The 24732-nt window shown below is 42.0% G+C and overlaps 1 protein-coding gene across 3 annotated transcripts in view; it reads left to right on the forward strand.

The window, feature by feature from the left end:
• Positions 1 to 24732, forward strand: part of VIT (vitrin) — a 119061-nt gene that overhangs the window by 29601 nt on the left and 64728 nt on the right. For all 3 annotated transcript variants that reach the window (XM_070476818.1, XM_070476824.1, XM_070476827.1), the window contains exons 3-4: positions 8489 to 8554; positions 21815 to 21971. In XM_070476818.1, coding sequence (XP_070332919.1) covers positions 8489 to 8554; positions 21815 to 21971 — 223 coding nt within the window. The remainder of the gene's footprint in view (positions 1 to 8488; positions 8555 to 21814; positions 21972 to 24732) is intronic.

A 24732-nucleotide genomic window follows, 5' to 3' on the forward strand; every position in this document is an offset into this window, starting at 1 on the left:
TTAACTCACTGGCCATTGGTGATTGATTCAACCTCCAGCCCCTCTTTCCTCCTGGGAAATCAGGAGATGGGAATAAATTCCAACCCTCTATTCTGGGTTGGTTCCCCTGGCAACCAGCTCCATCATCTTCAGGGATTTTCAAAAGCCACCTTATTAACATAAACAGTTGTAACTGAAAGGGGCTTGTTATGAGTAATAAGACATCCATTTCACCTTTATGACTCTGATTTCAGGAACTGAGGACAAGAAATCAAATATTATAACAAAAGATGCTTCCATTGCTCTTATCACTGAGGATATTCCAAGGGTTTAGGGAGCTGTTAGCCAGGAACTTGGCCAAAAGGCCAAGATGTGTATTTATAACAAATTACCATATCACACAGTACCATCCAGTGATCCCCCAAAAGCCCTCTAAATTAATGTCAATTAATTGTTAAACCAATAAATATCAGAGCTAGCATGGCACTCTAAATATGTGTAAATTTATGACATAGAGTTTTATGCTGCCAACTGTCATCAGAGCACCACGTAAATCAACAGCTGCACTTATGGGGAGAAAGAGCCTAAAAAGCCTAAGGCTGCACCAGAAACATGCATTCTGGCTCCAACTTCTGTCCCCACCACCTCCAAAACAGCAGATTTAGCCAAAATATCAATCTTGACCTTGGTTTCTTTTCTATAAAATAAAAAGATGACCTCCAAAGCTCCTCCCAGCTTCAATATTTAGTGATCTGAAGCATAATTTATTGATTTATGTGATTATAGAGAATAAGTTGTCCTATTTCTGCCCTGGAGCTCTGATGTATTTGATGGTAGATGTTTCATTGAATATGCAACTTCTAAACGAAGCATAGTGGAAATTTGAGCTGATTTAAAATGATCTGCATTATAAATCAGTTTTTAGGAAGGCACTGTGAACACTATTAAAGAGAACCAGAGCTGGACAGTATTTAAAGCAGTAAAAACAGATTCTAATCAGAAACCACCGCACAAGGGGAAAGGAGAGGACAGTGTTATACTGGGCTCAACTCCGAATATAACAAGGAAAAATGGGTATTTATAGCCAAGAAGCAGGTTGCAGAGGTCAGGGAATGGAAAAGACTGAGAGGATAGCAAGAGAATAGGGAGATTTTTGCAAAACTGACTAGACAGGGTTCTTGCTAAAGGCAGACCAGAATGATCAGATATCAAGAGTGGAAGATTCTCTCTGAACAAGATTCTTGCTAAAACCACATGACGGAGGCCCTACAAGGACAGACACACAAGCCCAAGGTCAAAGCCTCATTGAGAAGAGGGCTTAGAGGAGCCTGATAAAGTTGGTCAAGGAGAGAGTCCTTGTTAACACCACCTGAGTTAGTATACTGAGTGGCACTAAGGGATCAAACAGGAAGTTGATAGGCTAGAATGAGGCATTCTTATAAAAGTTCTAGATACATATTAAGCATTTAGTACCAGTAACATTGAAGAAGCTGAAGTTGAACGGTTCTATTAAGACCTACAAGACCTTCTAGAATTAACACCCAAAAAGACATCCTTTTCATTATAGGGGACTGGAATGCAAAAGTAGGAAGTCAAGAAACACTTGGAGTAACAGGCAAATTTGGCCTTGGAGTACAAAATGAAGCAGGGCAAATACTAATATAGTTTTGCCAAGAGAACGCACTGGTCATAGCAAACACCCTCTTCCAACAACAAAAGAGAAGACTCTACACATGGACGTAACCAGATGGTCAACACCGAAATCAGATTGATTATATTCTTTGCAGCCAAAGATGGAGAAGCTCTATACAGTCAGCAAAACAAGACCGGGAGCTGACTGTGGTTCAGATCATGAACACCTTATTGCCAAATTCAGATTTAAATTGAAAAAAGTAGGGAAAACCATTAAACCATTCAGGTATGACCGAAATCAAATCCCTTATGATTATACAGTGGAAGTGAGAAATAGATTTAAGGGACTAGATCTCATAGACAGAGTGCCTGATGAACTATGGACGGAGGTTCGTGACATTGTACAGGAGACAGGGATCAAGACCATCCCCATGGAAAAGAAATGCAAAAAAGCAAAATGGCTGTCTGAGGAGGCCTTACAAATAGCTGTGAAAAGAAGAGAAGTGAAAAGCAAAGGAGAAAAGGAAAGATTCCTATTTGAATGCAGAGTTCCAAAGAATAGCAAGGAGAGAGAAAAAAGAGACTTCCTCAGTGATCAATGCAAAGAAATAGAGGAAAACAACAGAATGGGAAAGACTAGAGATCTCTTCAAAAAAATTAGAGATACCAAGGGAACATTTCATGCAAAGATGGGCTCAATAAAGGACAGAAATGGTATGGACCTAACAGAAGCAGAAGATATTAAGAAGAGGTGGCAAGAATACACAGAACTGTACAAAAAAGATCTTCACGACCCAGATAATCATGATGGTGTGATCACTCACCTAGAGCCAGACATCCTGGAATGTGAAGTCAAGTGGGCCTTAGAAAGCATCACTACGAACAAAGCTAGTGGAGGTGATGGAATTCCAGTTGAGCTAGTTCAAATCCTGAAAAATGATGCTGTGAAAGTGCTGCACTCAATATGCCAGAAAATTTGGAAAACTCAGCAGCAGAAACTGGAAAAGGTCAGTTTTCATTCCAATCCCAAAGAAAGGAAATGCCAAAGAATGCTCGAACTACTACACAAGTGCACTCATCTCACATGCTAGTAAAGTAATGCTCAAAATTCTCCAAGCCAGGCTTCAGCAACACCTGAACAGTGAACTTCCAGATGTTCAAGCTAGTTTTAGAAAAGGCAGAGGAACCAGAAAGCAACTTGTCAACATCCGCTGGATCATCGAAAAAGCAAGAGAGTTCCAGAAAAACATATATTTCTGCTTTATTGACTATGCCAAAGCCTTTGTGTGGATCACAATAAACTGTGGAAAATTCTGAAAGAGATCGGAATACCAGACCACCTGACTTGCCTCTTGAGAAACCTATATGCAGGTCAGGAAGCAACAGTTAGAACTGGACGTAGAAAAAGAGACTAGTTCCAAAAAGGAAAAGGAGTACCTCAAGGCTGTATATTGTCACCCTGCTTATTTAACTTCTATGCAGAGTACATCATGAGAAAAGCTGAGCTGGAATAAGTACAAGCTGGAATCAAGATTGCCAGGAGAGATATCAATAACTTCAGATATGCAGATGACACCACCCTTATGGTAGAAAGTGAAGAGGAACTGAAAAGCCTCTTGATGAAAGTGAAAGAGGAGAGTGAAAAAGTTAGCTTAAAGCTCAACATTCAGAAAACTAAGATCATGGCATCTCTGTCCCATCACTTCATGGGAAATAGATGGGGAAACAGTGGAAACAGTGGCTGACTTTATTTTGGGGGGCTCCAAAATCACTGGAGATGGTGATTGCAGCCATGAAATTAAAAGATGCTTACTCCTTGGAAGGAAAGTTATGACCAAGCTAGATAGCATATTAAAAAGCAGAGACATTACTTTGTCAACAAAGTTTCATCTAGTCAAGGCTATGGTTTTTCCAGTGGTCATGTATGGATGTGAGAGTTGGACTGTGAAGAAAGCTGAGCACCAAAGAACTAATGCTTTTGAACTGTGGTGTTGGAGAAGACTCTTGAGAGTCCCTTGGACTGCAAGGAGATCCAACCAGTCCATCCTAAAGGAGATCAGTCCTGAGTGTTCATTGGAAGGACTGATGCTGAAGCTGAAACTCCAGTACTTTGGCCACCTGATGCGAAGAGTTGACCCATTGGAAAAGACCCTGATTCTAGGAGGGATTAGGGGCAGGAGGAGAAGGGGATGACAGAGGATGAGATGGCTGGATGGCATCACCGACTCGATGGACATGAATTTGGGTAAATTCCAGGAGTTGGTGATGGACAGAGGCCCGACATGCTGCAATTCATGGGGTAGTAAAAAGAGTCGGACACAACTGAGCGACTGAACTGAACTGAAGTATTTACTAATTTGATCACTGGCTAGATGTTATGGCATTTCATGTCTTTCTTTGAATGTAAATGGATTCTGGTTATAATTTGTTACCAACAAGAAAAGCAGAACACAAGTGCCTATTAACTATGCTAATGTTTTAGAAAGCATTTTTCATTATTACATCAATATGATATCAATATGACCAAATTAAAGAACCATTGTCTTTTTCTAATGAGAAAAGAAACATTCTACAAAAAATATAGAATATACATATGTGTGTGTGTGTGTGTATATATATATATATAAGAAATATACTTTGAAATAGGAAAAACACAGAAAATATACAATAGGAATTACAATTCCACCATTATTAAAATTTTGGGATAATTTTGTTCCAGGTATTTCTCCCTGTATATGTTCTAATTTTGTCAGAATCAAGCTTATGATTAGAACTTTCCAGGTCATTTAATCTTCTGCTACACCTCATTCATAATAAATGCTTTGCTTGTTGCAGTCGCTAAGTCATGTCAGACTCTTTGTGCCACACTCTGTGTGGAGCCCATGGAGCCCACCATGCTCCTCTTCCCATGGGATTTGCCAGCCAAGAATACTGGAGCAGCTTGCTATTTCCATCTCCAGGGAAACTTCCCAACTCAGAGATCAAACCACTTCTGCTTGGCATGCAGAATCTTTACCACTGAACCACCTGTGAAGCCCTGATAAATGCTTCAGTTCAGTCAGTTCAATCACTCAATCGTGTCCAACTCTTTGCAACCCCATGAATCTCAGCAGGCCAGGCCTCCCTGTCCACCACAAACTCCCGGAGTTTATTCAAACTCATGCCCATCGAGTTGGTGATGCCATCCAACCATCTCATCCTCTGTCGTCCCCTTCTCCTCCTGCCCCCAATCCCTCCCAGCATCAGGGTCTTTTCCAATGAGTCAACTCTTCGCATGAGGTAGCCAAAGTACTGGAGTTTCAGCTTCAGCATCTTAGGGTTCCCCTACTGTTGGGACATGCTCAACCTTTCATCACTCTCAGATTGCTATTAGAAATAGTGCTCTGGTACCTCCTTGGTGGTCCAGTGGTTTAGACTCACTGTTTCCATTGTAGTAGGCACGGGTTCTATCCCTGGTAGGAGAACTAAGACCCTGCAGGCAGTGTGGTGCAGTTGAGAAAAAAAAGATAGAAAGGAAAAGAAATAATGCTTTAATGAACATCTTTTACATAAATTTAAATCTTTGTCTATATTTCTGATTCAGTTCAGTTCAGTCGCTCAGTCGTGTCCGACTCTTTGCGACCCCATGGGCTGCAGCACGCCAGGCCTCCCTGTTCATCACCAACTCCCAGAGTTCACTCAAACTCATGTCCATTGAGTCAGTGATGCCATCCAACCATCTCATCCTCTGTCGTCCCCTTCTCCTCCCACTTTCAATCTTTCCCAGCATTGGAACTTTTCAAACGAGTCAGCTCTTTGTATCAAGTGGCCAAAGTATTGGAGTTTCAGCTTCAACATCAGTCCTTCCAATGAATATTCAGGACTGATTTCCTTTAGGATGGACTAGTTGGATCCTAGTTGGATATTTCTGATTATAACTTGGGATATATTACTAGTTATATATGTTTTAGGACAAAGAATAGGACTGTTTTTTAAGGCTACTGAAATGTACTGCCCACGGCTTTCCAGGTTGACTCTACCTGCTCAGAATTTACTGACCATGTACTGGACTGCCCTAATCCCAAATCCATACCAGGAATAACTATAATCCTGAGTTCAATATTCAGTACACAATATGAGAAAATATAATGTCATTTTGCTTTAGCCTGCATTTTTTAATCATTAATGAGATTTAACATTGTTTCAAGCTAACTCATTTGTGTTTTCTCTATAAATTATCTGGTTGATAATGTATTTAAACTGTTGAAGTTTTAAGCAATTGCACCTCAGACATCTTAACCATCCTGATGGCCACATTAGAGAGAAAGAGAAGTAGAGGAAAATTTTTATTTGAAAAATAATTTTAATATTTACTTTGTTTTGAAATGTCAAACATGACTAGTGAAAGGTGAGAACTTTTCATGTTAATCAAAATTGGAATACCAAATTTTTTAAAACTGAGAAGTACTGTTGCAGAGTTAGTAAATCATGATTGCCCTGGAACTTCAGACTCTAGACTTGATCTCCTCAAAGCCTCTAGATTCTAATGGCCTCAGTGGCCAGATAACTAACTACTCCCAGGCAAGTACTTTCAGACCTGTGTTCTGCTTTGACTTTGAAGTGAGCATCAGTCGTCCATCTCTGTGCTCTGTCTGTTCCTACGAACAGAAATACAAGACAGATTTTCTTCTCACCCCAATTCTACATGCAATAGAATACCATTGCAATTCCAAGGTACCAAGAAGGGCCCTAATGATGAGGAATGAAGACTTGCTTCAAGGCACAAGCACTTTCACAACCTTACTGACCAGCCCACCCCTTGAGGAGTGGTTTCTGGGCAGCTTTAATTAACAAGCATCTAAGCTGAGGGGAGGGCCTCTGTCTACCACTGAAAATAATGACTTTATTAACCACTGCTGTAAAACCCAACCCAGCTCTGCATGTTTTCAGCCTGGAGGGTCTTGGGTGAGCAAAAGCGAGTGATGGGGTGGTCTTACTGAAATATTTATAGTCCTAATGATACTGAGACTTATAAACCACTCGCCACAGGCACACAGCCCCAGAAGGACAGAACTTGGTTTTCCACCAAGAACTGATAACCAAATTTATTACTATTTAGCTCTTTCTACTTAACTTGCATCATTTTTTCTATATATTTATTATCCTTGTTTTTTTTAATTCTAGAATTCCAGCTATTTATTTTTGTGTATAAAATGAAGATGCGGTCTTTGGATAGAGCTAAATGACACAGAGGCTACTATAAAAATCAGACCTCCAGGACACTCAAACCCACCCAAACCCCAGAAGTAAATAACACCTAAAAACTGTCTGCCTTCATTCTGCTTGGCTAGACTTTTGGTTTTCACTCAATTCTCTTTTATGGTTCTGTTCTTGCAGGACATGGTATGTCAACTGTCCAGGCCTCAATGAGTGCTAAACAGTCAGAACTGGGGATAATTCATGAGGTACATCACTGGCACAGCCTAGCTAGAGAATCATAAGATATATAAAATTTTTCTTAATCAACACTTGGTGACATTGCCACTTTTTCCTTCAAAGATAGTTGCCAATTAAAGAATTCCTAAGTCCTGATTTATGCCTTAATCAAGCATCTATGTTCTGTTACATAAAAACTTTAAAAAGCACATAAAGTAGGAAGTAAAATGCCTGTTTTAATTATTCTACTGACTCATGTTCACCTCCAGAAACCCAACTCCACCCAGAAAACGGGTTTCTCAAAAGAGTGACTAAAATGGAAGCAAGTTACAGCAGTACCATCTTTAGGTAGGTAAGGTAGAAGAATTCCTGGAGAGGAAGGAATAAGAATAGAGACTGAGTAGCCTTTTGAAAGAAAAAAATGTGCTTTTCTGTTTACCAGTACAATTAGCATAGGTACAGAGGAATGAGAATTTTCAGACATTATTAATAAAAGTTTGCTCTGAGAAATTCTCACAACATATGTCAAAAATTTAAGTGGGCTTATCTTTCAGACAAGAAATTGTATTTGGAATGTTATTTTAAGAAAATAATAAGAAATCCACACAAAGAGGAAGCTATTTATATCAAATAAGGGGTTGGCTAAATTATGATACATCCATGCACTGCAATATTTTGCAGGCAGCTAAGATTATTATGGGAGGAACATTGAATGACCGGGAAAAAAGGTCTCTGCATATCTTAAAGTAGAAATATTGGGTTGGCCAAAAAGTTCATGTGGATTTTTCCATAAGATGGTATCAAGAACGCCAATAAACTCTCTGACCAAACAGATATGTTTATGACACCTTGTAAACAGTATAAGCATCATCAAAAGTTTGTTTAAAAGTACTCATATGAATACACACATACAGAAAAAGCCTGAAAATATTACACTTTTGCTTTCATCTATATTTTCTGTAGTATTGTTTTTGTGCGTTTTTTTATACTCTTCTACCAGCAATACCTATTATTTCGGTAATAAGGAAAAAACGGTCTATGTTATATTTTAAAAACACAAGGCTCAAAGGGAACTTAGTGTGGGACAGAAGAAAGAGGACAGGAAAGGCCTGGGTGCTCATCTCGCCTCTATCATTCATTCCTGGGTCCAAGCAAATCAGCGGACTTCTCTAGACCTAGGTTCCTGTCTTAGGAAAGTAAAGATGGTGGAGTTGGTGTGGTGAAATTTAGAGACAGCAAAACAAAGGACAGACATCCAAGAGGTATTTTGGAAAGGCTCTTTCAGCAGAGGCTAAGAAAAGCACACATGATACGTCTTATTTCCTCAAACATAAAATAAGGGGAAATTAGTTTTATTAATGAGAATATTTCAACATGTGATTGAAGCAAGTATAAAGGGCAAAAGAGAGGAAGTATTTAGTGAAATAATACTGATTCGATTTTCTGCATTTTCTTCATTTAGTTTTGCTGGTGACTGGAATACACTCAAATCAAGAAATGATGAAGAAAATGAAAAGGCCCAAATTCAGTAAGTAAAGCTGCAATTCCTCACTAATATAAGACTTGTGTCTCCTATGCGGAAGACTGTCACACTTGTCTCAGTTAATTTGGAAAGTTTGGGGTTTTTTTTGTTTTGGGGTTGGGTTTTATTTTCTTATCTCAATTACTTTGCACTCAGACTAATTAGTGATGATTTGTAGTATCCTTTTGACTGTAGCTCACCAGGCTCCTCTGTCCATTGGATTTTTCGGGCAAGAATACTGAAGTGGGTTGCCATTTCCTTCTCCAGATGTTCTTCCTGATCCAGGGATTGAACCCATGTCTCCTGTGTCTCCTGCATTAGCAGGTGGTTTCTTTACCCACTGAGCCATCAGACAAGTCCATTATTTGTTATCTATTTTCTCCAAAAAGTGTTTGAAATACAAGTTCTTGTTTTAGGATAGATATGTTTCACTATATTAGAAAAATTCAAAATGTACATACAAAGCCAGGCAACGCTGTGTCTCTATCACTAATCTGAAGTAGGCATTTTCCTGCCATGGAAATGCTGTCTCAACTCCCCATACCAGAAAATTCAGTCTGGCTAATGCAAAGCTGCCTACCTTTCAGCATGCCCTGGGATCAATGGGTAATCTCACAAAAAATTTCACACCCCATCAGTGAAAAGAGGAATAATTAATTTCATTTTTGGCTTCTAGTTAAGATTAGACAACAGAAAATCCAAAATAACCATAGATTAAATAAGACTGAAGTTCCTTTCTCTCTCCTATGAACATAATCTAGGCTTTTATGAAAGCTTCACAATCTTCAGGGACCCACACTCCTTCTATTCTGCCATTCTGCTTTTCCCAACATGGTTCTCAACTCATTGTCCAAAATAGCTACCCCAGCTCCATCCAGCATGTCCACATTCCAGTCAGTAGGAAGGGATGAAGGAGGTTACATATTTACTCCCTTTAAAGATAAGTCCAGGAAGTCAAATACACCACTTTGACTTAAATACCATTGACCAGCATTCAGGGAGAATAGAAATGTCTTGATTTCAAGAATCTACATGCCTCCTAAATGCAAGGTGTTCTATTATTAGGAAAGAAGAGAAATAGATGTTGGGGGTGGGGGGGAACTAGCAGGATGGGACATAAATGGAAAATCTCAAATATTCTGAGCACACTGAACTACCTGGATGTGAATCTGTAGACTTGATGGAGGCTTGGATTAAGGTATATTTATGAAAGACCATAAAAGAAAGACTTTAGGTACATTCAGTGTTCTGTGTTCTCTACAACAGGAACTTCTGTTTAGGCATTAGATTTAGATGCCTTGAAATCAGCAACATTAAAATTCTGAAATAGAAGAAAAGATGTTTCATGCAGCATTTTTTTCCTGTTCTTTTAAGCTGTTTGTACACGACTTCCTGTTGAAATGAGACCAAAAGGGCAGCCATCCACAGCCTCCTAGCCTGAAATACTAAAAAGGAATTAGTTGTTTATTTATTCCTGTCAAGGCTGAAAGCCAAGAGAATTGGCCCAGGGGCAGATGTGTGTTCAGAACAGTGATTGGGCTAATATGGAGACAAATGCACACCCAAGTATGAATTCCTTTGGGTTGTTTCCAGTATCTTCATTGACTCATATACGAAAATCATGAAAGATTCCATGATTACCATGACAACAGTTCTCAGTGACTATAAAAGTCTGTGCCAAACGATCCAAGGGCAAACCTCTTAGAGAGATCTCAAGTGGATTGAATTTCTGATATGCTAAATTCTAACCTTATTCACAAAATCTCCCTTGGTGATACAGCACTTTTGAGTCAATATATGCATGAAGTTTTTTCTCTAATTAGAAACTCTGTCACAGTCATTAAAGGGGGTGGGGGGGAGATAGATACAATGAAAGTAACAGGATATTCCCAAAGTCTGGTGATATCTGATTCTTTACCTCAGGAGTATTTCCAAATTGTAGTCTATAGCTTGAGGCCAAAGTAATTTTCATTTTTTCTATTCAACGCTGTTAATCTGCCACTGGGGCAGGTGACTGATAGCAAGGGAGACACATCATTCATTCATTTAACAAGTACTGATTTGGTGCCTGCCAAGTACCAGGTAGTGTGAAACACTCAGATACATCAGTGATTCAGACTCAAACTTTGCCCTCACAGAGCTCAAAATCTAGAGAGGAAGAAACACAAGTCACCAGGCAACTGTGATGTCTTATATAAATGCTAGGCCTTGGGAACTATAGGTACTCCAAGAATATAGAGAAAAAAGTTATGTATCTGGGAGGGTTTCCTGGAGGAAGTGACATACCAACACTGATATCTGAAGGTCAAATAGGGATTGATCAGGCAAACATGAAGAGAAAAGAGTGTTATAAACAGAATGAAAAAAGCATCTCCAAGGCCTAAAGAACAGAAAGAGCTAAAAAATTAGTTTAGTATGACTGAGGTTTAGAGAGGGAGGCAAATGTGTTGAGATGAGAGATGGAGGGGTAAGCAGGCATCAGATCACAAAGAGCTTTGTTACTGTATCCAGCAATCTGCAGTTCATCATGAGGGCAATGGGGAGTATTTCAGTGCCAGTTATTTAAGGCTCAATTAGCAGAAATGCAAGGACAATTTACGTAAGCAAAAAAGGAGATTTTGGCAGGGCAGGAAGTATCTCGCAGAACCCAAGGCTGGAAGGGCAGATGGAACTCACTGGGACTGTACCCCAGGCAGAAAGACCTCAAGAACTGGTGCCTCTAATCCTCTCTATATATCTGCCTCACTGTCCACGCCCCCACCTCTCCCACCGCCACCCCCCAACTCTGCTTCATGCAGACCATGCCTCTCAGTCCTGATTGCAAATTCCTGGGAGAGAAACTCTAACTGCAGCAGCGTAGGCTGGGAGAGTGGTTTTCAAAGAAGAGTAGAATGGTTAGGGTGTTAGGGAGGTAAAACAATCCTGCCAGGGAAAAGCAACAAAATCCCTTTGTCCAAATACATGAAGAGAGAAGAGAGAGAATGAAATATATTAGTGAGTTAGTATTACAAATAGACACGTGTCTACAGATAGGATGAAAGTAGCTACCAAGTCTTGACAGAATTTCACATCAACTTATACAGTGAAGTGGAAGACAGAACAATTACAACTTCTCTTAACTCCAGGGAAAATAAATGCATGTACATGCTGAATGTCTTTTGTATACCCAGAGAGCCCTAAGCTCCTTCTGGAGGTAAGTATCCAAGAATCAGAAGTCTGGAGACCTTCCACTCTGATGCCTGGTGAAATTTGAGAACTGCTGGACTAGACTTACATAAGATCAGGGCTGCTTACAGAGGTAAATGTGAAACCATGGGTTCTTTCAGGGCCCTCTGTTTCTTTCCTAGCCACCCTCAATTCTCCCCAGTGTTTATTCAGGACTAAAAGTCTTCACCATCCAGAGGGCTGAAGGTAAAATAGCAAGGGGGAGGTCATTTGAGAATTTTGCTCAGTGGACAGTGTACTGACACCTACTCTGAATGTAGAACTACTTTCAGCTCCTGAAGATCTAGTGATCAGACATGGTGCCATGAGCTGGCAGAGCCAGATCTGAAATTCAGGTCTCTGTGAGGCTCAAGCCCAGATGTCTTCCCAGCGCCTTGTCCCAGACTAGCCAGAATTTAGGAATGAAGTATCTGGTTGACCAAAAAGCTCATTTGGGTTTTTCTGTACCATCTTATGGAAAAACCCAAATGACTTTTTTTGGTTAACCCAATATCTGTTGTCTAGAAGCATATGAGGTGCTAAGATAATCAAGGGCTGACCAAATAGGAAATAAAAGAGAAGAGATGTGGCACAGTAGAGAAAATGTGGTAAAACAGAAAAAAGGAGTTTCTTCCTTTGACTTGGCCTGAGACCTTGGGCCACATCTGTGTATCTCTTCTGTCTCTGCAGAGGGTTACTGTTACTTCAGGCAATTGTCACTTTCTCTCCTCCTTACTTCCTCTGCTTTCTCATTTCTTCTCAATTCTTTTTCCTTCTATTTCTTTGGTCTACCCATCACCTCCCGGGGCCCTTTTGGATGTTGCTCAGCTTCACTGGCAGACCTTTGGACCAAAAAGGTAGAACATGTTGAAAACAATCTCACATGGGGGTTTTACAAAAGGGAAAGCAAAGATAAAAACAGTGGATCTAGTTCTTACAGCTGGACTCCTCCCACTCATATACAACTATTCACTCCAGGCCAGTATTTTGATGTCATGTATAGAGTTGTATTGGGTACAATTTTCTTCTGTCACTAGGCTTATCACATGACCTTATTTTATATATCAAATCAAGTCTGACTCCAAACTGCCAGTTGCCAAGGGCTGAGATATTAAAATTCCCTCCTTAGTGGGCTTCCTCCCTCCCAGCTCCAGTCCTCGGGAGCCTTGTACAATCTACAACATTCAAGGAGAGCCCCTGCCCTGTTCAGTGTCCAAACCCATGTTATTCCTAGAAGCTGAATAGCTCCCCTGTTTCATAAACGGTGGGATCTTGGAAATGTGGGGAAGCCTCATGCTTAAGGTTCTACCCAGAGGGGCACCACCCCAGGTATTGTCCCAAAGTGATGCTCACCCAAGGCAACTGTTAGGGAACAGAGACAGTTCCCTTACTGGGACCTACCCACTCACTCCCATCTTCCCAGTCTTTGAAGGTCATTTTTCTCTCCATCACTCTTTGGACTGGCCAAGCCCAATCCCCTCAAACAAGGAGGATTCAGAGTATCTAATTCCCAAAGCCTTGAGGGAGGGTTGCCAGGTAACCCCTGTCCTCTCCCTTGCAACCCTGAGCCCCAAACAGGAGAACACAAAAATCTGACTACCTTCTTGGAACAGTAAGAGGGGAAAATACAATAAAAATAAGCATAAGTTAGTATAAAGAAGGAAATGGCAACTTACTACAGTAGTCTTGCCTGGGAAATCCCATGGACAAAGGAGCTTGGCAGGCTATAGTCCATGAGGTCGCAGAGTCAGACATGACTGAGAACATGCACAAAAATGACTTAGTAAATTAACGTGCTGTATGGTGCAGAGTAAAGTTTACCATACTGTACAAGATGAGAGTTTTATCATGTTTTTTTACACAGGTGACTTTTTCAAGGCTCTCATTTTCCTGCTATGTTTTGGAGCCATAGGTCCAACCTTACCCACAGGCATGTCACTGATATATTTAGTCAGCATAAACCTATTCACACAGTTTATAACAAATGGCCAAAATGTGGTTGCATTTTTCTTGATCATTGAAGACTACAAATAAAGGTTGAAGGATTTAGTTGTGTTCATGAAACTCTTCTCCTAAAGTAGTCAAGATATCTTATGGATTTTAAGGATAAACTTCATTTATGTGTAGATTCCACATTCAAAAAAGGCTTTCTCATCAACTCATGAGCTTTTCAGTCCATACTGTAATAAACACATCATACTTTTCCCCTTAAGTTATGGGGAACAACTCTAGCAAAGTCCCTGACTGGCAGAGTTCCTATGCTAGAGAGAGAAAAGCTTTTAAGTTGAAAAATCTCTTCCATAGCATTTCTACATGTAAAGAAGCCCCAGGAGAGCTCCAGAAGCAATGGACTTAGTCTAAAGTGGGGTCAACTGAGATAGTGTTACCCAGGTGAGAGCTGTGGTGATTAACTCCAACACATTATTGCCTGCCCATTCTGCAAAGTCTCTGACTTCACTGAGCACCTGATCAGTGAATAAATAAATCAGGGTAAAATAAAATTATGCACAGGAAAGCCTTCCTGGACCCAACAGCCACTGCCAACACACCAAAAACTAGTTTACATGGCTCCAGGGTACGCTACACTTCCTCTACTGTTGACTGTTGCATGTTATTATAAGAGCTTTTAAAAATATACATATATATATATATATATATATATATATATATATATATAATCTGTCTTTTCAACTAGACCAAAATCACCATGAATACATAATTAGTGCTCATTAGGTATTTGCTGGATGAATAGACAAACAGCAGACTGAAATAGAACAGCAATGAAACAAAATACTATAAAATAAAGCAAAATGTGTAAATGCTACAAAAGAATAGCAAGGGGACTACAATAGGATTCAAAGGGCCTCCCAGGTGACACCAGTGGTAAAGAACTCACCTGCCAAGGCAGACGACATCGAAGACTTGGGTTCGATCCCTGGGTCAGGAAGATCTCCTGGAGGAGGGCATGGCAATTCACCCCAGTTTTCTTGCCTGGAGAATCCCATGGACAGAGGAGCTTGGTAGGCCACAGTCCATGGGGTCACAGAGAGTCAGACACAACTGAAAAGACTTAGCTTGCACATACAATAGGATTCATACTGGTTTCTTGAAGGAGTATTTGAGGTAGGACATGAAAAATCAGTGGAATTTTATAGGCAGAGATAGGTGGGAGGGCTTTCTAGGCTTTCCATATATCGTGAGTGAGATGGCATCAGGAAATAATGAGTGGCGTGATTTGGCTTAACTGTTGGGGCATCATGGGAGATGCAGCTGGAAGATGAGTTAGGACTAGGTAATGTCAGTCTGAGAAGCTTTGTTCTTTGCCATTCTTTAGAGGGTAGGGACACCGAGAGTGTTCTGAGCAGGAAATCTACATGATGAAGAAAACAGTCAGCAAAATAAACAACAGCAGGTTATTCCCTGAAGGCAGTGAAACCACATTCTGAAATATTTCCACTATATTGGAGTCTGTTGAAATAGTCTTAGCTTGGGGTGAAATGTATTACCTTTTATTCGCATAGTTCTCTCCAGTAAATTAATCTTAATACCATGTAAGGCATGGAAATATTTTTGCAATGACCTTGAAAGGGTGGATAATTCCCAGAGGTACAACCTCAGTGTGAGGAGGTAACTGTTCTGGGACTTGGTTACTGATTGTATTGGAGCTACTGAAGACATACGGCTCTGTGCTTGTAGGATTGGGGTATAGCACACACACACAGCTTCCTCACTAAGCTCATATGTCGTCAGCTGTAGCAACTGGTAAGTAACCCCCAGTGTTTCTTTGTTCTTTAGCTGTGGTACCAAGAACATACTTGGTTCCAGCACCAGTGTCTTCACACAGACTGGTGCATGTGCCCTCTCTCAAACCATGCAAAAGGAAGTGGATTAACTTCTAGTCCTCCTTCTGGTGTGTAGGTAAGAAAGAAGGCCGACTCTCTGCTGCAGACTTTTAGTTGAATAAATGCTACCATGGCAATCCTCAGAAATAATAGGCAAAGAATGCAAGGAAAATTGCACTAGAAGAGTTGCCTTGCAAATGTTTGAGATAAATGCACAGATGTGTACAGATACACACAAATGCACACAAATACACCCACACAGACAACCTATTTACAAGACATTTTCTGTATTTACCCACTAGTGTTTGTCAGTGATCTTTAAGTTCAGAAAAGCCTTGCAGGATTAGGGCAGGGAGGCAACAATTTAGCTCTTTCTCTTCAGTAGTGAGAGAAGCAACCAAGTGGAGCAGGCAAAACTATGTGCCTGGAGCCCCGGGGCGCAAGTTCAGGGCCTGGCTCTGCTACCTGGCACCTGAGCTTGAACAAGCAAACTTATCTCTCTGAAAAATAAGGACAATATGCCTCTCAGGGTTTTTTAAGAGTCAAGTGAAAATTATGTATTACAGTCCTTTCTAAATTAAAAATGGGTTACTTTTAGGGACATCCCTGGCAGTCCAGTGGTTAAGACTCCACACTCCAGACTCCACACTCCACACTCCACACTGCAGGCAACAGGTTCTATCCCTGGTCAGGGAACTAAGCTCTCATATGCCTGTGGTGCATCCAAAAAACAATTTTTTAAAGAGTAGGTTATTTTTAGACATACAAATTTCTGCAATTGCCCAAAAGCTGTGTCACCACAGACATATTAACCTCTGTCATTCAATTACTCTTCTATCTGTGGTATATGGATGAAGGTGTTTTCTCAAGGCTGACAAAAACACTAGCTAGAAGGACCAATCTTTATAGGCTTTTTGACATGGTTAGAGCTGGAGCTTGGATTTATTTATTGAGGCAAGTGTCTGCTACTAGCTTTGTCTTTATAAACCCTTTTCATCACACATCTTAGGTTTCCCTCAACTGTTGCATCCTGAGAAATCTTTTATATACAAGGGAAAATACTTATTTAACCCTCAGTACTCCCCATGAAGGGGACTATGGAAAGGCCTTAAAGATTTTGGAATTTTTTCCTCAAGGCAGCAAAAAGGTACTGGTAGCTTTTGACCAAAGATTCAACATGGTCATCTATCAATCACACTCCTGGGTATATATCTGGACAAAACTGTAATTCAAAAAGATACATGCATCCCTGTGCTCATAGCAGCACTATTTACAATAGCCAAAATATGCAAACAACCTAAATGTCCACCAATAGATGGATAGGGAAAATGTGGTGTGTACCTATATATATATATATAATGGAATACTACTCAGCCTTAAAAAGAGTAAAATAATGCCATTTGCAGCAACATGAATGGATGTAGAGATTATCATCCTAAGTGAAGTAAGTCAGACAGAGAAAGACAGATATCATAGACATCACCCATATGTGGAATCTAAAATATGACACAAATGAACTTATCAGTGAGACAGAAACAGACTCACAGATATGGGGAACGGACTTGCGGTTGCCAAGGGCGGGGAGAAGGTGAGTGAGGGAAGGATGGGCATTTGGGGTCAGCAGATGCAAACTGTTATGTATAGGATGGGGGCTTCCCTGGTGGCTCACTGGTAAAGAATCCACCTGCCGATGCAGGAGACATGGGTTTGATCCCTAGTCCGGGAAGGTCCCACATGCCTCAGGGCAACTAAGCACGTGCTCCAGAGCAAGAGAAGCCACCACGAGGAGAAGCCTGAGTACCACAACAAGAGAGTGGCCCTCATTCACCACAACCAGAGAAAAGCCCAGGCAGCAACAGAGACCCAGTGCAGCCTGAATAAATAAACAAAAATTTTAAAAAAATGATTATGTATAGGATGGATAAATAGTAAGGTCCTCCCATATAGCACAGGGAACTATACTCAATATCCTGTGATAAATGATAATTGAAAAGAATATATATATGTATAACTGAATCACTTTGCTGTACAACAGAAATTAACATGACATTTTAAATCAACTATACTTCAGTAGCATAAATTTTTTAAAAAGATTCAACATGGTCAAAGACTGTTTAAGCAAAACGGAAAAGAATCTCTGCAAAAGAATATGCTGCCAAGGAAGAATTAACATGATCTGTTCACTGGTGTCAGGATCAAGGAGAAGGGGGTTTCATCTTAAAATTTTATTTGGTGGTCATTTTGTTTCATTAACGTTTTTGCATGATTTTCTTAAAAATAGAATTTTACTCTAGTTGAATATCACAATCCAACAAAATTAAGTTTCGTATCAAAACTGCTTATGCATAAGTGCTTTTATGTTGTAATAATTCTTTCTCATTAACAGCCAGGAGGCAAGCTTATAACAGCCTTCTCTAATTGATGAGGAAATTTGTTTTCCCGAAGCGATGTGGTTTGCCTGGAAAACCACATTCACTGAAAAGATGAATGGAAAATAAGCGGGAGATTATACAGCTTGATTTGGCCTCTACATCACTGGCTTATTGTATGTGACATCACCCAATAATCACTCTGTTATTAGGTCAGGCAGAAAACCCAACTTAGAGCAGAAATATCTGCAGTCGTGCCTCTACGATCCCGATGTTGCATGAAAGTGGAGGCTCAGACAGTACCTGTTTTGCTTCTGAGATCAGTGCAGCAGACCCATTGCCTCAGTGAACAACATCTAAAAGTTATCTTCAGTTCTTGCCATCTGGATTGCAAATGGTTCTCTTTTCCCTGTGTCCAGTGCCAAGGTCCTCTGGGGAGAACAGATTCTGAGATGCCCTGATGTGAGTTCCATCAAGAAAGTGCTAACAGCCCTGAGAAGGCAAGGTAACCTCAAGGAGCCACACGAGGTGGGAGCAGAGCAAATGGCCAGGAAACAGGTCTCTGAGCCGCTTCCGCTCGAGCAGTCCTGGGCTCCCCCAGGAGCTCTGTGACTCAGCCAGGGCTCTCTGACTTCCACTCACAGAAGTACACTCAGGACGGAATGAAACCAAGCACATGTGATCAAGCACATTGGAAGAGCAGGGCGCAATGACGAAGCATGTCTAAATGTCAACTATGTGTTCAATTTGTACAGAAAATTAAGCTGAAGAAAGTGAGCTAATTATCATTTCAGAGCGATGGCCAAACTCATTGGAAAGGGTAATATCTAAATCCAGTCAACAAGAAGCAGTCATTCGCATCTTTTTGACTGCTCTGAGTATATGGAAACCACGGTCTCTTTCTTTACAGTATTTTCCCAGTTATTTGTGAAGTAGTCTGTTTTCTTGCAACCTTCTAAGAATCTTCCATCCATCCACTTAAGGCCCAAATGAAATGGTTTCTCTCTGGATTTCCTCTGCATACTTTTGAACTCTCCCACTTCACAGCCGATAGTCAGCAGATGCAGACTATTATGTATAGGATGGGGGCTTCCCTGGTGGCTCACTGGTAGAGTATCCACCTGCCGATGCGGGACACACGGGTTTGATCCCTAGTCTGGGAAGATCCCACATGCCTTCCCAGAAGTGTTCCTTTTCTCTCTTTCTCCTCTGTTGTTTAGGTTCATTTTCATCTATCTTTGTGTTTCCTCTCAAAAACGCAGAAATAATCCTTCCTTCAGAGGAGAAGTCAAAATTAAGGCAGCTCAAGAAGTATCTGCCTCAGGTCTGAAGGGAGCAGGGAGGCACTGATTTGGCAAGTGAGGCTCCGGGGACAGTGAACGGTACACTTTCCAAAGTACACGAGTGTACATGCTTGATTTCATTTTATCCCCCCTCCCACTATCGTGAGGTGAATTAATTCACCAGGGTATAATCCAACTAGATGCAGATAAAGCAGAAGATCTTATTGAAGGGACTGCCCAGGCCTTTGTGAAAGCAAGACAAAACAACAAACAAGTTCCCCCCAAAGGAAGGAGCTAGTTGAGGGTGGGAATTGATGAGCAGGAAGCAGAATATTCCCATGTGACACTTTTCCCCTTGTCATTTTAAACCAACTATTTCATGGAAAATTCTACTGCCTGCGCACCTGTCTTGCTGTAGGTTCGATCACTGTATGACATTCATGCAACAAGCTTCTCCATAGCACCCCATTTACAACTCCAGAAGAGTTGGGTTGGCCTACCAGGAGGTCCAAAACTCAGGGTGCCAAGGTCACGCCCACGTGGAATCCCAGGGCACAGAGCTGTCACTTCCTATTTCACACAACTAAGAGCCAAGAGGGAATGCTTTCATTTTCTTTGCATCCAAGGGAGGAGCTGCATTCAGGAATGGGGCAGTGATCTGCGGAAGGGAGGAGAGTTGAATGCATTTAGTTATACACCCAATGATCTGACAATTAACCAGTTTAAGGAGAGGCTACATAGGTATCTTCCATCCCCAAATTGTCTCTTTAAAATAGTACTCCAAGACTCAAAATAGTCCATGCAGCCTTGAGTATCGAGGTTTAAAAGAATGGAAGATAAAAAGAAAATAACTGGAGAGGAAGCAGCCTGTGGTGGGGAGAATGAAACCACAAAACCGTTTTAAGCGCGGCGCTCGCCTTCTCCATGGGGACCACAAATTGTTTTAGCCTGTGATCACATTCAGCCCCTGGGCTCCCAGGAGGACTTCCATGCTGGCCCAGCCCTGTGTGGCCAGGACTGTCTGGGAGGGGTGTTTAGGAAAAGAGCGGGAGCTCTAACTTCAGTCCTCTCTCCAGCCTGAAGGAAACGCAGCTCCGATCCATTCAGGTACAAAAGAGTTTAAAAAAAAAAAAGTACATTTTGGATACAGCTGGAAACCATTAACAACTCTGAGAGCATCTCAGTAACCCAGTTAGAGGATGGGTGGCCTGGCAGAGATCCGGAATCTATGTTTGTAATCACTGACTCTCACCACTGGGCGGGACTTTCTTTCCACTTCCCACCCAATGGAGACATCCCATCTTCAACTGTTCAGTCCCTGCCTGCCCCTTCCTTCAAGGGCAACTTCATTTACTAGAAAGTTCTTTTTGGTTAAAAAAAAAAAAAGAAAGAAAAGAAAACTCCATAGAAACCTCCCCTTCAGTTCTTGCTCAGTCCTACTTGTGACTTGCCTCCAATGCTCGCCTTCTTATGTCCAAACACCCCACCTCTGCCAGGCAGCCCTCTCATCCGATGGTTTCCAGTTCCTTCCTGCTTACTCTTTGAACGGTTGTTTGTGCTTCAGAGTCTCTTCTAGAGAATACATTCCTAGCTCCCGGGCATCAGTATAGGATCCTCTAGGAGCCCTTTTCATTCGGGAGTTTTGGAGGGAGATTTTTTCAGGGAAGACGCAGCCGCACCCCTCTTTTAGGTACTGCTGCTAGAGCACCTGCATCGTCTTATCCCTAAGCAAGCTTGCAGCGCCAGCAGCCTTGCCGACTGACTACTGCTAGCCGGCTGTGGCATCACGAGGCCCAAGAGGAGGGAGGATGAATGAATGGGCTTCCCCAGGATGCCCAGCAGGGCAGTCCCCAGCTTTCCACTGAGCGTTGAGGAAGAGGAGGAAGGATGACTCCTACCTTGACCCTGGAGCTAGGACCCAGCCTCAAGGACCAAGACAAAAGATCACTTCCATTATCTATCTCCCCAGTTCAAAAACCCTCCAAGTCCCACCTCGTTCACAGAACACAAGCACCAAGCTGCCTCCTCCTGGCCTGGCCCTGCCCATCCCAGTGCTCCCCCCAGGATCCAGCTGGGGTCTGGGCTGCAGTAGGCCCAACTTTTCCTAGCCAGTCCTGACCCAAAGCCCATGCTCACTAACTCGCCCTTCCCGAATACCTTTCCTTCCTTCTGCAAGGTTTTCCGAGCATTTCCTCTTTTCTCGTGCTAGCTCCAGAGCATCTGAAAAAGCAGTCTTCTCCAGCTATGGACTCACACTGACATTTTTAGCCACTGGAGGTGGGTCTTTTCCCAGAGTTCTCTACTCCAATTAATTAATTGTTTGATTAAGCACAGGAATGAGCCTCTTGTTCTTGCTCTCAGCAGGTTAAATGCAACGGACAGTGATTGCTCTTTTGGCCTGAGGAATATCCTAATTACCTCTCTGCTTTCATTATACAGAGGGGATCCAGGGTCAGTCCAGGCTCTGGCTTTTAGAGATCAAGTAAATGAATCGTTATAACCTAACAGTCACCCCATATATAAGCTGCTACCACAAGGTGTAATCTTGACTTCATTTTGCATTCCCAGCTGTTCCTCAGATCAGCTGTGATGTGAGAGCTGGGAAGATAACGAATGTCGAGTTCATTGTGAAGTGTCCGCCAGGATGCCAAGACCCTAGGTACCACGTTTACGGCACTGATGTCTACGCTTCCTATTCTAGTGTGTGTGGCGCTGCAGTTCACAGGTGGGTAACACTGAGTTACTTAAGAATGAGCGATCAGGGTGTGGGCGGGGAGCCCCCGGCGCAGGGTTGCCTGATTAGCAAGCAAAAATGGGCAACTTTAAGTGAGCATCCTGTGTTTTATCTAGCAGCCCTATCCAAGAGGATAACCCAGAATCTGTGCACGACCCTGGATCTCCTTGCAAATCTCTCTAGAAAGGAGAACTGACTTCTCTTTACACATGAATGAGAGGGGAGGAGAATCCTACTCTTCTGTGTTCATGACGAAGAAACCAAAGTTCTTGATGACGTAAAAAATGATGTATGTGCTGAGCAAGGAAATAATAGGGACATGACTAAGCAAAGCCCAGAGGTTTAGAGAAGAAATGTCACAGCTCTGGTTGATGGCTGGAGACAAATGGGAACAGGAAACAGTGAAGGAGAGTGACATGTGGTCCTGACTGGTCAGCTGTTGGTTTGGGATCCAGGAAGAAGGAAGCATGACTATGTCACTGCCTAAATGAGGCAAGCATGACCTTCACAGATGCCTCACACCTCTTTCACTTAGGCTCAGAGTCAAAACACAGGGAAGGTATGTTTACTGAGTATGTTTAATAATAAGGCTGATGGGTGGATGACCAGCTCTCCACCTGTGTTGTCTAATTCAGCCCCCACAGCTCCCCTGCGTGCTATCTACCACTGTTATCCACCTCTTAAAGGTAAAGAGAGGTTGAATAGCCTTTCTAAAGCCACACCATTGAAAAATATCAGAGTAGGGATTCCAACTCAAATCAGTACTCCCGCTTCTATTCACTAGCCAGCACTGCTTTGAGATGCGGCTCTAAAGTTTGGGCTTGGCTGCCAGATACTGGCTGAAGTTTCTCACTTATTCAGGCCTCTGGCATCTTTTCACTTTTCTTTTCTTGCAGGCCAGTCACTTGATCATTCAGTTGTATCTCTGCCAGAGAGAGGGGGGCCTAAAATTCATTCCCTTTCAAGGTGTCTAGGCAGTAGCCTCTCTGAAATTTGCAGAAGCAATGAAAAAAACCTCTGCCTAAAATAAGACTTAAGAGTTACTAATAGACTTTGTCAGGCATACTCTTCCCCACTGGCACACAGAGGTGAAGAGCTGCCTGGTTTTTCAGTGGGAGAGGGAATACAAAACTCATCTAAGGATAAATAGAGGAACATCAAAGAAACAAACACCAAATTCTATTTCTTAACTCCAAACTATGGAATAAAAATATTTTGCTTTCACCCTGAAATCAATTTTGTGCAGCAAGGCAATATGCAAATCTACACGTGAATACGCACACACTTGTGCTTGCCCCCACAGGGTCACTTGTTCACACACTCATGCCTCCTACCTGCACTTGAACACACGTATGTGTGCTCACACACACCATGACACAGTGTACCCCACCACGTGATCACTTGTTCACATACTCATGCCTTCTACCTGTGCTTGAACACACATGTATGTGCTCACACACACCCTGACACATGTGTGCATGCACTCACAGCTCTGCCAACACCATCAGTATGCTCTGGTTTGTGTTTGCACAGACACTGACATCTTCTGTAGAGGCGGAGCCTATCCTAGGCCTGCTGAATTTTTCCAGGTTGACACTTGCTTCCTCTGGCATTTGCTATCTGTCTCTTGTCTTTCCTTGTTTCCTGTGCAGTACAGAGCCACACAAGTTCATATGAGCTCACAACATGTCTTCATGACAGTAACCCCTTACACATCCCTAGCATCGCCTAGCATCGCCTCAGCCCTATGAGGCTGCTGTTAACATCCTCAGAAGGGGAAGAGTCAAAAGTGTCCGGCTCTGCAACCCCATGGACTGTAGCCCACCAGGCTCCTCCATCCATGGGATTATCCTGGCAAGAGTACTGGAGTGGGTTGCCATTCTCTTCTCCAGGGGATTATCCCTACCCAGGGATCAAAACGGGGCCTCCTGTTTTGATTCTTTACCATCTGAGCTACCAGGGAAGCCTGTAGGGAGGCATAGAGAGGTTAATTAAATTGCGAGTTCCTTCCAGGATTAGAACTTGTGTCCCCTGGCTTCCAGCCCAGAGCCCAGGTGATGCATTTAGGTAAGAACTGAGGGGTCCCAGCATTGCTTAATGTACATGAGGACATGATGAGGTTATAGACTTTGGAGCAGTTAGAGCTGGGAAAGGCTTTATGATAGATGAACACGCCTCTAGGGAGAACATAGGAATGGCATTGACAAGGACCAGGACTCAGCAACGTCAGCACTTGGGGTGGAGCCTAGGAACTTGCCGAGAAGAATACAGATGAGGGTAGAGGGACTGCGGAGAAGAGCTTGACCGTTTCAAAAAAGATTTGCTGCTAGAGCAACTGAATGCCTCGTGACTTCCTGGACCAATGGCTGATATAGTAGGAGATGGAAAGAAGGAATCACTACCCATGAGGAGGATGTATAGAAGTCCTAAGGAAAAAGAGATAGGAATTTTGGATTATATCAATTCTGTTGTTTACAAACAGAACACGTCCTTCTTCAGAAGGCAGGATTGAAGACAGAGGACAAGAGTGGGAAATGCACAAGGGACCCTCCATCCCTGTCCTTCCAGAGGCCCATGCAGTCAGAACTGGGAAACTGGAAAGGGCATACTTTGGTTTCAAAATTCAGATTTAGCTTAAAGGGTTTAATTTTCACATAATGTATGATAATCAGATGCCATATTATGAGTGATCCCCTTGATCTTTTCAAACCAAAGAGATAATGAACATATTTGAGGCATCACATTCGGGCTT

This window comes from Odocoileus virginianus, chromosome 2 (genome assembly GCF_023699985.2).
Source record: "Odocoileus virginianus isolate 20LAN1187 ecotype Illinois chromosome 2, Ovbor_1.2, whole genome shotgun sequence".
NCBI lineage: Eukaryota > Metazoa > Chordata > Mammalia > Artiodactyla > Cervidae > Odocoileus > Odocoileus virginianus.